The sequence below is a fragment of the Bombina bombina genome, chromosome 5 (assembly GCF_027579735.1).
Source record: "Bombina bombina isolate aBomBom1 chromosome 5, aBomBom1.pri, whole genome shotgun sequence".
Taxonomy (NCBI): domain Eukaryota; kingdom Metazoa; phylum Chordata; class Amphibia; order Anura; family Bombinatoridae; genus Bombina; species Bombina bombina.
In genome coordinates this window covers 576,778,996-576,797,728 of record NC_069503.1, presented here as the reverse complement: position 1 = coordinate 576,797,728, position 18,733 = coordinate 576,778,996, and the positions used below count along the sequence as shown (strand labels likewise).

The window sequence follows — 18,733 nt, the reverse complement described above, 5'->3', positions numbered from 1 at the left end:
TTGGAAACATAGAGGGTTGCCAAGTCACCTGGAAACTTTCATTAATCCTTATAGCGATTGTTACTGGTTGACAGTGACACATGGAGGTTTGCTTTTGAAGTATTCTATAGAGAAAATATAATTCAAGGTGATCGAGTACATCAAAAGAAACAATGAATCTATTTGAGCCTATATGCAATTGTATAGATTAAGATCCTAGTTTATTCATTACCCATAATGCAGTGTGATAGTGATAGAGAATAGAGGCCATAACCCTATTAAATCTATGCATTACTAGGAAGTGTTATTGTTGTCATTGAGTGCCGTCATGCTTTGTGTTAATCTAAGGAATGATCTTGGAACACTCACTGATCAAGAGTTTAATTGAATTGTTTCTTTGTACAGAGCGGAGATGATATGGAAGGCTCTGGCAGCGGGGGAGGATCTGGGCAAAAAGTAAGCATAAGCAATTAGTTTTATTTTTTATTTTTTTAAGATAGATGTTAAAGGGATATTGAACCCAAAAATTTTCTTTCATGATTCAGATAGAGCATGCAGTTTTAAGCAACTTTCTAATTTACTCCTAATATCAAATTTTCTTCATTCTCTTGGTATGTTTATTTGAAAAGCAAGAATGTAAGTTTAGATGCCGGCCCATTTTTGGTGAACAACCTGGGTTGTCCTTGCTGATTGGACAGCACCAATAAACAAATGCTGTCCATGAGTCTGAACCAAAAATTTGCTGGCTCCTTAGCTGAGATGCCTTCTTTTTCAAATAAAGATAACAAGAGAACGAAAAAAAAATTGATAATAGAAGTAAATTAGAAAGTTTCTTAAAATTGCATGTTCTATCTGAATCATGAAAGAATTTTTTTGGGTTTAGCGTCCCTTTAAGATGCTTTTATTACTGTTATTGGAAAGTCTCATCCACTTTCATCCAATCATCAAAGAAGTCAAACAACAAATTTAAAGGGACAGTGTACCAGCTTTTGAGTTTGATGTATAAGAAACGACTCCTTTATGTATATATTTTGTATATGAAATAGCTGTCTCTGCGAATTTAAACCACAACCTATTTAAATGGACTGAGCTCCTAGGGAGAGCAGACCTTACAAGTTTATCTTCTTGAAGAAACATATCAATTGCTGCTTTTTCATTTGAATGATATGCTTTTTTTTGTTTAATATTCCTTTAACTGATTAAATAACCACTTATAATCAAATTAATAAGGTAAAATATGTACAACATTAAAAACAAACATTATGTGCGGAACTACTGTGAATATTAAACACACAACTGCTAACAGGACCTAGATGCTTTTTGGTCATCTTTTCCCAACTTGTCTTAGTATTTTATTTCAGAATCACATTTGTTCTTATACCATAGGCTACTGATACCTCTAGTAGTGCCGCATCACTGACCTAAAAATAGGAGAAATTGGGTTATTCCTAAATTATAATAATTTATCACTTTAAAATGTATTTATTCCACTATTTTAATAGAAAAAACATAATTTGATGTTTTGTTTACGGTGACCCTGCAATAAAATAAACACTGACTATTAAATTCCTTATATTAAGTGTCTACCAGGACCTCCTGGTCCCATGGGTAAACCAGGACTGCCAGGAAAACCAGGACTGCCAGGTTCTGATTCAAACATGGAGGGGCCCCCAGGGAAGGACGGAAAAGACGGGGAAGCTGGGATGCCTGGACCCCCGGTGAGAAATAATATGAAAAATAGACCTTTGCAACTAGTTCTGATCACAGTCATAAATTGTTAATATTATTAAAGAAAAATGCATTTAATTTGGTAAAGACTATAGGGCCAATTTATTAATGTGCGAGTGGACATGATACGATGTAGCGTATCATATACGCCGCACATCGATAAATGCTGACAGAATATTCTGTAGGCATTTATCATTACACAAGCAGTTCTTGTGAACTGCTTGTGCAATACCACCCCCTGCAGATTCGCAGCCAATCGTCTGCTAGCAGGGGGTGTCAATCAGACCGATCGTTTAGGATCGGGCGGATTGATGTCCGCGGCCTCAGAGTAGGTGGACAAGTTATGGAGCAGCGTTCTTTAGAAGACTTGCGCGGAAACAGGGGCATCAAGCTCCATTCAGAGCTTGATAATTCGGCCCCCAAGTCAATTTCTCAGACATATTTAGACTAAAATGTATTGTAACATGAAGCAAATGCTTATATATCATGTATAGAAATGTATGATGCATTTTATTTTAGCGACTATCTTTTTTTTTTTTTTTTTTTTTAAACAGCAGTAAAAAAAAATCAAAAAGAAGAAGTGGAATAGTTTGGTTAACTTGCATTTCTATATTTATTTTTCCTTTGGGTGTTGCTATAAAGGCGAGTTACAGGTATATTTTGCACTCTGAAAAATAGTTTGCAGAGGACAAAGTAGAACAACAAGGAAATTGCAACAGTAAAGTCAGAATTAAACCTTTCATGATTTAGATAAAACATGCAATTTTAAAAGCATTTACAATGTGCTACTATTAGTACATTTGCTTTGTTCTCTTGGTATAGTTTGTTGAAAAGCATACCTAGGTAGGCTCATGAGGAGCAATGTAGTACTAAGAGGTATGAGCAGGAGCTGGTGATTGGTGGCTGCCAGGGGTTTAAGTACAGGGATCTCAGAAGTCTCAATTGAAACTGAACCCACACCTCTAGGGGGGCCATGCAATCAGTAGTGGCATCAATCTACCTGCATCATATCTTACCCCTATTTGTGCCCCTCCCCCCCCCCCCCCGCAAGCCTAACTCATAGTTTAAGGAAAGTCTATTGTTACAGAAGCATTAGTTATTTTGTTGTGAAGAAACTTATTTCCCAGCAGCAATGCCTGAACCAGCCAAGCCAGCGCCTAAGAAGGGCTCCAAGAAAACTGTAACAAGTATCATTTCATAAAGGGTTAACTCTGTTCAGTTTTGAGAAAACTATTTTCTGAGGCAGGTTTCCTAGCATATTGTGTACTGTAATTAAGTTTGTGATAAGCATTCACTGCTAGGTGATAAGAAGGACTCAATTGTTTTCTTGTGTGTACTTGTTATCTGCGGTGGCCTGTCCAAGGGCTTTGTCTAAATGTGTGATGGGGGATTTTATGCTTCCCCCCCTGGGAGTGCCCTGTGTGCATGTAACCTAAATAAAAAGCAGGCTGGGCATCCCAGTCCTGAGTTCTTGGTTGTCCCTCAATCGCAGCGTTGACTCGTTTTTGTGGGCAGAAGGGTATCCTAGCTGTACTACAGCTAAGGGGGATTATTCTACATTTGCGAGACTCATATAGAATACTATGGAAAGCAGTTTCTCCCCTCTTCAGCAATAGGAATCCAGGCTACTAAGCGGTCCATCTCTCAGCGAGACTAAGGGTAACCGTAACATTTGGCGGCAGCGGTGGGATTTTTCCTGGATTTCCTAGGAGAGGTACAGAACGGATGGAGAGCGCTTACGAAAAATTGAAGCGTACAACCCTAAAGGATTTACTTGAAAGCAGAGGGGGGTACGCCAGCAACCGGCCGAGGAGAGAGCTGATCGCAGAATTGACCGAACTGGATCAGAGCTTCACAATGGCGGAAACACCGACCACGATTAGTGACGAAAAAACCAGGATTGTTCGGGAGAGGCTCTCACTGTACGGGCCGAACCCCTCCATGGAATTGGTACAGCAGTTGATGGCGGAAGCGGACAAGGATATACGAGAGACTCGAGCCCACGAACTCAACCTAGCGAACGCACACCGCAATGCTGAAGCCCCGCAGGTAATCATCCCTGTCGAAAATGCTGGGAGGCCCAAGATACCCTATGCAGCATTTCGACCCTTCCTAGAGAGCGAGACAGGGATTGATGAATATTTGGCGGACTTCGAAAGGCAATGTGCCCTGCACCAGATTCCCAACAGGGAGTGGCCCACGATATTGTCTGGGAAACTATCCGGGCGAGCCCTGGAAGCCTTTCGTACTCTGGGTGCTGAGGAAGTGACACAGTATGAGCTAGTTAAGGAGACACTGTTGCGACGGTACGCAGTAACTCCGGACGCGTATCGCCGACAGTTTCGGGGCACGAAAAAGAAGCCTAACGATACCCATATGGAATGGGCGCACCGAATGCGGAGAGCGGCAAATCACTGGATGAGCGGAAGTAAAGCGGTGACTGGTGAGGAAATTTTACAATTGTTTCTCTTAGAACATTTTTATAATGGCATGGAACAGCAAGGGAAGGAATGGCTGCGAGACAGGCGACCTTCTACCTTAGAAGAAGCAGCCAAATTGGCCGATGAACATTATGACTCCCGTCTTCACGAACCCAGAGAGGTTTACCGTGCACCCCCTCGTGCTGAATTCCGAGCCCCGGTGCCCGCAGGGCCCGCCCGACACTCAGGACCACCCAATAACAGCTCTGAGCGTCCCAGACCGACTTGCCACCGATGCAAGCAACCAGGGCATTTCATGGCTAGCTGCCCCCTTAATACGCACCAGACACCCAGGAATTACAATTACCCCTCTGGGGCATATCGTCCGGCCCGGACCCTCTGTGTTAACCAAGAGGCCCCTATGGAGGAATATTTGGGGCCGCTTCACGAGGCGGACCCTGTATATGCTGCCTCAGATAACCGCCAGCACCATCGGCAGAAGGTATGGCTCGAGGGGCGATCTACCGAGGGATTGAGAGACACAGGGGCTACTATCACGCTGGTACAGAGTCATTTGGTGCCGGAGCACAAGCGATCTGGACAGACTGTGGCCGTTAGAGTGGCGGGGGGGATGTGTACAAAATTCCAACAGCTAAAGTGCATCTTGATTGGGGAGCGGGAAAGGGGGCTGTGAACGTGGGCATAATGGATAATTTACCTGCCGAAGTACTACTGGGCAATGATTTGGGCCCCATGACTTCTGCCTATGCTCCAGTATGCAACAACGAGGCGGACCCAGTGACTACACGGGCCCAAGCCCGGACGGAGCGAGAACTCTCACCAGTGCGGGAGACACAGGTAAGACCTACCCCGACATTGCCTGACATGTTAGGCCCCATACCCTGGGACACCCCAGATGCTTTCGAGACAGAGTCTAAGACTGACCCGACCTTACAAAAGTACCGGGAACGAGCAGAGACCGGAGGGGGCGGGGCAGATAATGAAACATTCTTATGGGAAAAAGGGAAACTATACCGCTGGACAGAGAAAAGGGGACAGCGTAGGCGACAGCTGGTAGTGCCCCACAAATACCGTCAAGAAATCCTCAAGATAGGCCATGACATCCCCTTAGCAGGCCACCTAGCTGTAACCCGTACCCTACACCGCATTACTCACACGTTCTTTTGGCCAGGGGTACACGCCGACGTTAGAACTTACTGTAACACCTGCGATGTGTGTCAACGAGTAGGAAGGCGAGGCGATCACCCTAAAGCCCATCTAGTAAATATGCCCATTGTAGAGGAACCCTTCAGCCGGGTTGCTATTGACCTAGTGGGACCACTGGCTACCCCTAGTCCCTCCGGTAAGCGCTACATTCTTACCGTAGTGGACTACGCTACCAGGTACCCAGAGGCTGTCGCCCTATCCAACATACAAGCGGATACGGTAGCGAATGCACTAGTACAGGTGTTCTCCCGGGTAGGATTTCCAAAAGAAATCCTATCCGACCGAGGCACCCAATTTACGGCTGAATTGACCCAACAACTCTGGCAGGTTTGCAAAATTAAGTCCCTCCTGAGCTCCCCATACCACCCCCAGACGAACGGGCTGTGTGAGAGGTTCAATGGGACCCTCAAGCAAATGCTCAAGACGTTCACTCAGGAATACCGAGACTGGGAACGCTTCCTGCCGCACCTCCTTTTTGCTTATCGGGAGGTGCCCCAGGAAACGACAGGGTTCTCTCCCTTCGAGTTGCTCTACGGAAGAAAGGTACGGGGACCCCTAAACCTGATCCGGGAGCACTGGGAGGGAGAGATGGAGACTGACGGTGTCCCCATTGTGCCATACGTGCTGGAACTCAGGGACCGAATGGAGCAATTAGCCAAATCCGTGCGGGCTAATCTCCAGTCGGCCCAGAGAAGACAGAAAGTATGGTACGATCGGGGGGCCCGAAAGAGAATCTTTACCATAGGACAAAAGGTGTTAGTACTTAAGCCGGTGAAGACAGACAAATTGCAGGCGTCCTGGCAGGGCCCCTACCAGATCGTAGAGAAAAGGGGAGACACCACTTATGTGATAGCTAGCTGCCACGACAACAATCTTAGAAAGACATTCCATGTAAACATGCTCAAGGAATATTTTGAGCGACCAGAGAACGTGACGGCCGTATGTTGTTCCCCTCAGGAAGGCCCCGACAGTCTACCCATTCCAGACCTATTAGAAAAGAGTCTCCCCACAGGTATAGTGGCTCAGGTTCAGATAGGAGACCGACTTAGCCCCACTGAAAGGGAGCAGCTCAACCAACTCCTACAGTCCAAACACCTCACCTTCTCCCCGAAGCCAGGGTACACTACTTTAACCACCCACCAGGTAGATACTCCGGGACAAGCTCCCTTGCGCCAGGCTCCGTACCGAATCCCCGAAGCAGTTAGGATAGGAATGAAGAAGGAGATCGATGAGATGCTCCAACTCGGGGTAATTGAGCCCTCCGATAGTCCCTGGGCCTCCCCAGTTGTCTTGGTGCCCAAGAAAGATGGGACCACCCGGTTCTGCGTAGACTATCGGAGGCTCAATGAAAAGACCGTGACGGACGCTTACCCTATGCCCAGGGTAGACGAGCTACTCGATCGTATAGCCAGGGGAAATTACCTGACCACTATTGACCTCTGCAAAGGTTACTGGCAGATTCCCCTGGCCCCGGAGGCTATCCCCAAGTCGGCATTCGTCACCCCATTCGGCTTATATCAGTTTAGGGTAATGCCGTTTGGGATGAAGAATGCCCCAGCTACATTCCAGCGCTTGGTGGATAGGCTCCTGGATGGCTTCCAGAGTTTTGCTTGCGCCTACCTGGACGACATAGCGATCCACAGTGAGTCATGGGAGGACCACTTAGCTCACATAGGAATGGTTCTGGATCAGATCCGGGCTGCTGGCCTGACTCTGAAGCCAGAAAAATGCCACTTTGGGATGGCCGAGGTACAGTACCTGGGTCACCGGGTGGGGTGTGGAAAGCAGCGACCAGAGCCGGCCAAGATAGAAGCTGTCGCCAATTGGCCCACCCCCATCACTAAGACTCAGGTCCTAGCCTTCCTGGGCACGGCAGGGTACTATAGACGGTTCGTACCAGACTACAGCACACTTGCCAAACCCCTGACTGACTTGACCAAGAAGAACTTACCTCGACAGGTCCTGTGGTCTCCCCACTGTGAAACGGCTTTCCAGGCTCTCAAAAATGCTCTAATTAACGCTCCTGTCTTGGCGGCTCCAGCCCTTAACAAACGTTTTATCGTCCACACAGATGCTTCCATGTTCGGGCTGGGAGCCGTCCTCAGCCAAGTAGGCGAAGATGGAGGGGAGCATCCAGTTGCCTACATCAGCCGGAAGCTCCTGCCCCGCGAAGTCAGCTATGCAGCGGTCGAAAAGGAGTGTTTGGCTTTGGTGTGGGCATTAAAGAAATTGACTCCCTATTTATATGGGCAGGAGTTCACTCTGGTCACCGACCATAACCCGTTGGTGTGGCTGAACCGGGTCTCTGGAGATAATGGCAGGCTATTACGTTGGAGTTTATCGTTGCAACCCTTCAATTTCACCATTACTTACAGACCTGGGAAACAGAATGGCAACGCCGACGGGTTGTCCAGACAAACCGACCTCAGCCCCGCATAACCAGCGGTCTGGACAGCCTTAGTCTGCCCCGAAAAGGGGTCAGACCGTGTCTGCCAGAGTGTTCCACAGAAAGGGAGCACTGTTACAGAAGCATTAGTTATTTTGTTGTGAAGAAACTTATTTCCCAGCAGCAATGCCTGAACCAGCCAAGCCAGCGCCTAAGAAGGGCTCCAAGAAAACTGTAACAAGTATCATTTCATAAAGGGTTAACTCTGTTCAGTTTTGAGAAAACTATTTTCTGAGGCAGGTTTCCTAGCATATTGTGTACTGTAATTAAGTTTGTGATAAGCATTCACTGCTAGGTGATAAGAAGGACTCAATTGTTTTCTTGTGTGTACTTGTTATCTGCGGTGGCCTGTCCAAGGGCTTTGTCTAAATGTGTGATGGGGGATTTTATGCTTCCCCCCCTGGGAGTGCCCTGTGTGCATGTAACCTAAATAAAAAGCAGGCTGGGCATCCCAGTCCTGAGTTCTTGGTTGTCCCTCAATCGCAGCGTTGACTCGTTTTTGTGGGCAGAAGGGTATCCTAGCTGTACTACAGCTAAGGGGGATTATTCTACATTTGCGAGACTCATATAGAATACTATGGAAAGCAGTTTCTCCCCTCTTCAGCAATAGGAATCCAGGCTACTAAGCGGTCCATCTCTCAGCGAGACTAAGGGTAACCGTAACATCTATGAATTTGCCTTTCAATATAGTGACAGGTTTTCCAAGATGGCCACCACTTACTTGCTATAAAAAACTTGCCGCCATATAGGTAAAGGAAGTATGGGCATATCCTCTGGCACAGTCTAACTAAGGGGGGAAAGATAACTCACATTCCTAAAGAAGCAACTCCTAGCACATTCTTATTATGTCCCTAGTGGCTGCACATACAGTATATGCCTATTATCATTGGCTCACCTGATGTGTTCTGTGAGCTCTCAGAAGTGCATTGCTGCTCTAAGGTTTACTATTCAACAAAGGATACAAAGAGAATGTAGTATATTTAATAACAAAAGTAAATTGGAAAGTTGTTTAAAATTGCATGCTTTGTCTGAATCGTGAAAGTTTTATTTTGATGTTTACAATCCCTTTAATTTGTAACTAACATTATTTTTCTTTCAACTCTATTATCATAAACAGTTTGTATTTGTATCATGTATAAAAAAAAAACATGTGTATGAAGCCATAATTGAGTATTTATGGTTTTTAACCTGAAATATGTATTGACGTTTTAATTTTGAAATATATTACAGGTATGGGAGGAAGACATTAGTGGTTCTGGCATGGTAATGAACAAAAAGGTTAAAGCAATTGTTCAAAAGGCAGCATTTTTTCCCCAGCCTTTCTCTTCATATATAAATATATATTATGTTGCGCTTGCATGTTATCCTCTAATGCATTCATAATGCTACTTGATTTGCCACACTTGATGTATCCATTATACAACAGGTTTAAAAAAAATGAATGGTGTTGGTAAGTTTTCCATTCTCTGTGTTTTTTCATGTACCGAGAATCCCTGTGCCTTTCCTGGATTCTCATAATAGTGCTTAAGAGGTTTAGCACTGTGAAAACACTGCATATCAGCAAGTACATACAGCTATTGTCTTGTTTGGATATGTTGGTAAGGGTTCTGAACTTCTGATATATTAGTGTTTGTCTAATTGGTTAGGAACGTTGAATTTAAAATGTTTAAAGCTATTTCATTGATCATATTCGTTAAGACTTTAAATCGTATATGTTTTTACGATGACATATACAGAGCTGTCAAGTCTCACTATGAACCTAATGATCTAAAGCTCTTCGCTAAGGTGAAATGATCTAAAGATTCTCGTCAATACGACGAGACCCCTCCAAAAAAATTAGAAACACAAATTTTATCTTGCTATGTAGTTTTTTGTATGTGAAGGACATATTCCTACATTACAATGTACAGCAGCACTCACCAATTCAAAAAAATTGCAGGTTTATTGGGACACCAAAGTGAAAAAAGGACAACGTTTCGGACCTCTAGTCCTTAGTCATGTCTGGACTTTAAAAAAAATGTATCCAAGCTGGCGAGTTTCTGATCATCAGGCTCTACGGGTCACATGATCTGAAGCTCTCTGCTCTGGCGAGATGATCTAACAAGTCTAGACAGTACTGTGAGGCTCCTTTAAATACTTTTACAAGCCTGCCTGGGTTCTGGATGTGAAAGAGAGACACATACATTATAAAAAGTCCCCAAATATTTTGAAAGATTTTTCTCAAGGGCTGGGAGTTTTTGATCATTAGGCCTTATGAGACAGTGTGTCACTGTATTTGAGATTTGTCCTCCAGATCACACAATGGGGCCCAATTTACTAAAGTGCAGACAGACATGATACAACATGTCCGCCGCACATCGATAAATGCATATGCTGTCGGCATTTATCATTGCAGAAGCAGTTCTGCTGAACTGCTTATGTAATGCCGCCCCCTACAGATTCGCGGCCAATCGGCCGCTAGCAGGGGGTGTCAATCAGCCTGATCATATAGGATCCGGCGAATTGAAGACCGCAGCCTCAGAGACAGTGGACAAGTTATGGAGCAGCAATCTTTAAAAGGCTCGCACAGAAACAGGGGCGTCAAGCTCCATTCGGAGCTTGATAATTCGACCCCAATGAATTACCAATCAAATTTTTCAAAGCTGTCCTTGTACGATCACACAAACTTAGAAATCTTCCACTTTAAAAAATAAAACAACAACTATTCAGTTCCTCTATACATAATTATATATTTTTAAAGGGTAATTAAGAATTTAGGCTTCATTTAAGAAACTCCAGGCATACAAAGTTCTCTCCCACAAACATGACCGCCAGGCATAATGGCTTGCAATTTAACAGAAGCGTGTGCAAGGCCGAGCACGAGCAGGGGCTGTCAATCACCCCAGTAAGACTAGTCCTGGGTGAATGCAAACTGTTAGCTCAGAGCTGGCATATAGGTTAGGAAGCAGCGGTCTGGCAGTTCAAAGCTGCATCTGCTTGTTAAAGGGACATGAAACCCAAAAAAACTTTATTTCATGATTTAGATAGAGCATACTATTTTAAACAACTTTCCAATTAATTCTATTATCTAATTTACTTTGTTCTCCAACAAATAATACCTAGGTATCCTCAGGAGCAACAATGCACTACTGCAGTCTGAGACCTAGCTGCCGATTGGTGGCTGCACATATATGCCTCTTGTCATTGGTTCGGCCAGTGTGTTCAGCTAGCTTACTTGTAGTGCAATGCTGCTCCCTCAGCAAAGAATACCAAAGAAATTAAGCAAATTTGCTAATTTAAGTAAATTGAAAAGCTGTTTAAAATTTTATAACCTATCTGAAACATAAAATAAAAATGTTGGGTTTCATATCCCTTTAAATGGAGCCCTATATATATATATATATGAAAAATAAAATAAATCAGCATAAAGTACATATTCATACATTCAATAAATACTTGGAGGGAAAGAACGAAAGAGAGAGAAAGAAGAAAGTGAGAATGAGAGAGAGAGGGAGAGAGAGAGAGAGAGAAAGAGAAAATGGGAGAGAACAAATAAGAGAGAGAGAATGAGAGAAAGAATAAGAGAGAGAGAGCATGAGAGCAAGAGAAAAAGAGAGAGAGAGAGCATGAGAGCAAGAGAAAGAGAGAGAGCACGAGAAAGAGAGAGAGAATGAGAGCAAGAGAAAGAGAGAGCGAGAGAGAGAGAGAATGAGAGCAAGAGAAAGAGAGAGCGAGAGAGAGAGAGAATGAGAGCAAGAGAAAGAGAGAGCAAGAGAGAGAGAGAATGAGAACAAGAGATAGAGAAAGAATGAGATAGAGAAATAGAGAAAAAGAGAGAGAAAGAGAGGGTGAGTAAGTGCATGACGAGCCCTTTTCGTCATGGGAGATCGGTAATCAAACACTGTTTTCTGCAATCCCCCTCACTGCAGGCCTTGGATCATTGGTGGCCTAGTGGGCGGCACTCCCAGGCTTCATGGAAGTGCTGGTGACGTCACCACGTACTCACCTAGTGATGTCACAAAAGGGCTGAACAAGGATATATTTCACATGTGGCTACCCTTGATGACAGTTTAATCAGGAGATCACATAGCAGTGGTCAACTGGTCATTTTCAATATTATTTACTAAAATCTAAGCAAAAATATACATGTTTTTTTTTTACAGTTTTTGCCACAGCTATCACACGTGCCATGAAATACGAATATAATAATGGTATATTGTGAATCTGCTGGGCCTGCTGAAAAAAAACAACATATAATTTGTGAAATTTTACTTACAATAGGGTTTAAATGTAGGTAGCAAAAAAAGCTCAAAATTGGCTCAGCACTGGAGTGTAAAAAAGACTTAGCAGCGAAAAGGGTTAAAGTCTCAGTATAAGCTGTTCTATATTTAATCAATTAATATGTCCAAATGGTTGTCACGTATGCATAAATAAAACAATAAACATTATTATTTTTAAGTCTTGTTTCATTTTTTACATTTATTGTGTGGGTGTTATGTCCCAAATGAAACGTAATACATTTTAATAAATAACATCCATTGTCTGTTATAACTGAGCACAATGCACGTAGTGGAAATCAGTAGTTTGTTTCCATGGTAGTAAACATTTTTTGTTCTTGCCAACACTGTCTTCTGTCTATCACAAATTGTGATTATTTTAGATAGAATCATAGAAACAGTAAAAAGCCACATATTTAAATATATAATGATGTTTTTTTGTCATGCTGATTTTTTTTAATGTAAGTTTATATAAATGTATCCTAAATCAGCCATTTATAACATAATGTTCTAAAACTTTGAATGTCCCTAAATGTAATCACTTTGAAAAGTTACATTATATATTAAACTATTAAAACCAACAATTTAGGTTGGGAATTGACCTAAAAAACTGATGTAAAGACAATTGCAGATCGTTGTCAAAAAAACAAGTTATGGCAAACTTGCTCCAATACATTATTTTGCCATAGTGTAGCTTCTCTCCCTTCAAAAAAATTCTACAACGTAGGGCCCCTTCCCCCTACACCTATGTACCACCCACCTCCCACACCTCCCGCTGGCACAACTTGAGATCATTACAGGCAGTGACACAGACTGTGTCACTGTCTTTAACAATCTGTCAATCTGCCTTCATATGGTAACAAAGCACAAATTGCTTGATAACCGAGAGTGCTTGGGCTTCCAGCAGTATGGACGTAGACCTACGTTATATGATAAACTGGGCATGATGTAGATCTACGTCCATATGGCAGAAGGGGAAGCGATGCCTCATAAATCCTGTTCCAATGCATAGAAATCCATTATTTTGTAGCATCAATGGTTATATCCACAAGCCTCCATTTATTTTCCCTTATTCCCGCAGCTCCCAGCAAAACCACTTCTAAAACTCATCTAGGGCCACAATAGCCTCCTTAGGACCCATTCTATAAAGTTCTCTGGGCTGGTGAGATTCTATAAGAATTCTTACCAGGCCTTAGACTGAAAACAGGGTGTCTCACTAAGGGGCGTATATTGCATTTTCAAATGGGGAGGAGATGTCTACATTGCAAAAGTGCAGAATAAAATTTTAAAAATCATACAAAACAAATAATTGAACCATTCACACAAAAATATGCAGGAAAAAAATGTATTGTTAACATGCATCAACAATAATAACAAAATTGATCACCAAAAATTGTATTTTATCAATAATTGCTTAACCTATCAGGATTTTGCCAAAAGTGTATACATTTAGATGCATTCTCTCACAAGATGTTTAATTTGCTAGGAAAAGAAGAGGATGGATCGTGGATCATAGACAAAAAAGGCTGAAACTAGGTATATGCAAATTTTGTTATTCTGATATTCGTTTGCTAGACAAATTCCAAATATGGCTGCGGGTAACGGCGTTCGTCTATTTTCAGAGCTGGATATATAAGAGTTAAACTGCAACCCACAAAGATCTGTGCAAATCCAAATCTTTGTGTGTTGGACTTTAACACCAATATATCCTGTGTTGAAAATAGATGAATGCTGTTACCCAGCGGCCATAATTTGAATTTGACAAAACGAATATCTGAAAAACTAATTATGCACATACCTAACTGAAACTGAGGCTCAGGGCTACCTCTTGTTCTAGATGACTCATATTTTGTGAGCGGGGTCCAGATGAGGACCGATGGCTTCCAACATTGCTAAAACGTATAGCAACGTATATCTGATAACAGCTGATGCAGTGCTGATGTTTTAAAAAGTATTGCTGAGGGCCAATTAAAAAAATGTGCAGTCTCACAGAAAGTGGGATTTAGTGATTCTCACTAATCCCTTACAAGTGTAAATCTCTTAAAATAGACATTTGCGTGCATTGTCACAGTACAATAAGCATTTTTTAAATAAAAAAATAAAAAACTCATCAGAAAATCTGGTTTTGGACTTTTTTTTAATGACTTCACATTGATTTATGAATCACATACCTCATCTTCAGAAACCTTAACTAATCAAGAATTTTCAACTCTTGAAAAACAATTTGGCCATTTATTTTTTTTAATTGGTCAAACTCATGCATAATCAGTTTACATATTAATACACACAATTTCCTAGTTTTAATAAAATATTGATAACATCACAACTATAAAACCCGTTCACCACTAAAATATGAAGAGCAATGACAGGAGTGTCTTAAAAAACTGCATTAACACTAATAAATCATCAGAAGTAAAGAATCATTTTTTTCAAAGTTCTCCTTTCATATTTGCCTTTTTATTTATATGTGATGGAATGTGCTTTCGCATAGGTGTTTCTACTGACAGATGCAAATGTAGGAAATCCAGTTGCTATGAAATTATCTCTGATGTAACTTGAGTGGACGGATTAACTTAAACTCACATATTTCTATTGGATTGGAATAACTATTGGTAAACAAAAAATGATGACCAGCACTGCAAAGAGTGCATCAGTGGTGGTTGTAGTGGGGGACCAACTGGACCATCTAGCTCTGCCCTCAGATCACTTGCAACTCCACCTCCCCCTGCCCTGCCCATTGAACATCACCAAGGAGAGTTTGCCAACCCCCCATAATAAGGTTTTGGAACCACCACTGGAGTACACATTTATCATTGCACCAACAGTTCTTGTAAACTGCTTGTGCAATGCCGCCCCCTGCAGATTCGCTGCTAGCAGGGGGTGTCAATCAACACGATCGTATTGAATCGGGTTGATTTCTGTCCGCGACCTTAGACCAGGCGGACAAGTTATGGAGCAGCTGTCTTAATACCGCTGCTTCATTACTTCTGTTTACGGCGAGCCTGACGGTTCACCGGAAACAAGGGACATCAAGCTCCATACTGAGCTCGATAAATCGGCCCCAATGTATGTAGTTACTCATTTCATCTGAATATTGAGTAGTTTATAGATTGTTTTGACCTCCTGCCCTTAGCATTATGGGTAAAAATATATATGGATATGTGCTGTAAATTTTATTTAAATTAAAAAGCTTATCAACATATTTTTTCTACAATGTCTCTATTACATACTAAACCTTCTCTTGAAGACACACTCTAGAGTCAACTGGAATAGAATCAACTGCATAATTAGCTGGCCCAGCAAGAAGACTAGAATCCTATCATGCTTGCAAGAATTGCTATTACCTGTGCAGCTTGTAGTTGTGCATGCGCATTTTATACTGATGCTGTATAATTTAACATGATCAGTGGGAACCATGTTGTTAAGATCATGGCTAAAATCTGCCTTTTGAACAAAAACAAAACTGCTTTTACTAATTTGTTTGCAAAGATGTGTTACATGTTTCATTTAAATCTGTTCATTTGATTCTTTATGGTCATTTTGTGTTTGTATTTTAGTAAAAACTCTGTATATAATAAAAACATAACATTTTTTATTCATGAAAAAAACTTGGTATCATAACCATAGTACATGGTAGGTATGTACTGAAATAATGTTTATTCTTTGATTATTAAAGGGATAGAAAAGTCAAAAATAAAATGTGCGTAGCTGCATTTCAATTTGAAATAGAAGCATTTTAGCAATATACTTACATTAACAAAAATGCTTCTAATAAAAGTTGTCACTGTTTTTCTGCAGCATACGTACATATCCTGTGAGGGCCTGTGCACCAGTATTCAAACACCACACATTCTTAAAGAGTTAGGACAGGCTTGTATGACACAAATTACATCTCCAGAAGCAATACACATCACCGCCAGCTCTCTGAGGATACATGGGCCTCTATTTAACAAGGTCCGTAAGGAGCTTGATGGCCCCTGTTTCTGGCAAGTCTTCAGACTCGCCAGAAACAGCAGTTATGAAGCAGCGGTCACAAAGACCGCTGCTCCATAACCTGTCCGCCTGCTCTGAGCAGGCGGACAGACATCGCCACAATACAATCTGATCAAGTATGATTGGGTTGATTGACACCCCCATGCTGGTGGGCCCATTGGCCGCGAGTCTGCAGGGGGCGGCGTTGCACCAGCAGCTCTTGTGAGCTACTGGTGCAATGCTGAATACGGCGAGCGTATTGCTCGCCGTATTCAGCGAGGTCTGGCGGACCTGATCCGCAGTGTCGGATCAGGTCCGCTAGACCTTGATAAATATGCCCCACTGTGTTTGAATACTAAAGAGCATTGGCCCTCAAAGGATATGTTTGTAAAACACAATAACTTTTATTAGAATTAGAAGCATTTTTGCTATTGTAAGTATATCACAAAACTGCTTATATTTCAAATGGAAATGACCCATGCACCAGTGTCAAATTTTACCTTTCTATCCCTTTATGTCTATGAGTATTTTTTTACCTTCCCCTACATTCTCATATGTTTTGGTTAAACACCTTTTTAATTTAATTGTGTGAAAGATTACAGAAAACGTGCAAATTTTTACTAAATCATGCTCACAAAGAAAAAATGGGCAAGGTTTACTTAATTTACATTTTTTTTAGAACTAGAGGGCGCTATTAATGCATTACCAACTACTCATGTCTAAAAAAAGGCTGGACAGTGACCTGAGAACGTTAAATAAATGCACGTGCAAGGCACACATCTTCTTATTACCATTTATAGTTTGTTTCTCATTTTCGTTTTTTTAATGAAAGCTTGTGTAAAGATTTAGCACTTGCTTTGCACTTTCTTTCTATGGTATAAAATAATTTTTTTTAAAATAGCCATTCCTCTGATAATTAAAATAACATTGAAGCAAATTGCTTAGATTTTAAAACATAATTCTTCACAATCCTTAATACAAATATTACAAGTGGCTGGTTATTGCTACCACGAGCTTGCGGTAGCAATTAGCGCAGCGCGCTCCGAAAATTAACCAAAGATCAGATCTCTGGTTAATTTTCTAAATGTCCAGCAATTGCCCCCAAATGTCAGTGAAGTGTTTGTAAAAATAAAATAAAAAATGTATTTTTTTTTTTTTTTTAAATAACTACACAAAGCAATTTTTAGGGCTTCTTAAAGTTGGCAGATGTGTGGTGATAGAAAAGAGACTCCACTTAAAAGTGCCTTTAAACTGCGGTGTATGGGGACTGTGTGTTTCCTGTAAATATATGTGTATAAGCATATACGTATGTAAACACATAAATATATATGTATATATTCATATATATTTAAATTTTCTACCCATCGCTGACCAACTTAACCCCTTCACTGCGTCGTGTCTCATTGGAACCTATGGAAGCGCGCTCTATTGAGTGCAAAGTTTCTATGCAATGTGAATGTGAGCTCGCATTCACATTGCACTTGACTTCAAATACCAGGGCACATCTGCGTGCACTTGTATTACAAGTGAAGGACAAATATCACGCTTGCGTTAGCGCAATTTTGCGCTTCACTCGTAATCTAGCCCTCAGTATCCAAATAACCAACATGCAAAAAAAGACTGTAGATAAATTGTCCTGACAATATATATATGGTTGTAGTATGAAAGTATAGATTACCTAGTGCAAAGTTATTTGCTTGCTAGTTATGCTGCTATAGTGGTAACGTGTAATTTATGATATTCTGCTGGGTAGAAAGCTTCTATCACAAGGGACAGAACGTCATCCTACATGTGAAGATTTACTAAAGAGTGCACAAGTTTAATGAATAAAACATGGCCAAACTTTAATAACAATACATTTCCTGCCCACTCACTCTGGGGCTCCATACATATGTTTCATTGCATTATCAATGCTATAAATATTTTTTTAAATTGGTTGTTTTAGTGCTGCAGAATCTGTTGGCGTTCTACAAATAACTGATAACAATAATAATATTGTATTGAGAAAAATCATTGAGAAAAAATAAATGCAAAAAAAAATATTAGGCAGAGCATGCCATTAAGAAATACATTGTTAAATTGACCTTTCTATTTTAGTAACTTAGCCCCTTTCCACAAGGGAAAACTGAAGGCGGCTCAGGAGCGTGCACGTGTTTTGATAACTATGTGGTAGAAGTGTTAAGGGAGCTTTAGAGTGCTCTAGTGTCAGCAGTATAAACAGAAGTACTGTTTTATAAAGAAGATTATTCAAACAGAAACTAAGAGTGTATCTATGTTTGGATAGAAGATAGGAAGCAGTAGTAAATGAAGGCAGAGTTGTGATGTTCTCTGCTGTCAATCAGAGCTGCCTGCTGCTGTCTCTCTCTACAAGTTGCACAGTGCATGGTCCTGATCTTATTTCAGTATGCCCTCATGAAAAGGGGCAACATGTTACGTGGTTGGTTAAAGGGAAACTAAACCCACATTTTCTCTTTAATGATTCAGATAGAGCATGGGCCGGCTCCCAAGCTTAAACATTCCTGCTATTTAAATAAAGATAGCAAGAGAATGAAGAAAAATTTACAATAGGAATGAATTAGAAAGTTACTTAAAACTGTATGCTCTATCTGAATCATGAAAGAAAAAATTTAGGTTTTTATCCCTTTAAGTGTGCAGGATTGTGATGGGATGATCACAGAGGGAAGATTTAAAGGGACAGTATACTA

The 18,733-nt window shown here is 41.3% G+C and overlaps 1 protein-coding gene across 2 annotated transcripts in view; it reads left to right on the top strand.

The window, feature by feature from the left end:
- LOC128660597 (collagen alpha-1(XV) chain) overlaps nucleotides 1-18,733 on the top strand; it is a 674,535-nt gene that overhangs the window by 280,901 nt on the left and 374,901 nt on the right. For both annotated transcript variants that reach the window (XM_053714523.1, XM_053714522.1), the window contains exons 12-13: nucleotides 385-435; nucleotides 1,560-1,697. In XM_053714523.1, the coding sequence (XP_053570498.1) occupies nucleotides 385-435; nucleotides 1,560-1,697 (189 nt within the window). The remainder of the gene's footprint in view (nucleotides 1-384; nucleotides 436-1,559; nucleotides 1,698-18,733) is intronic.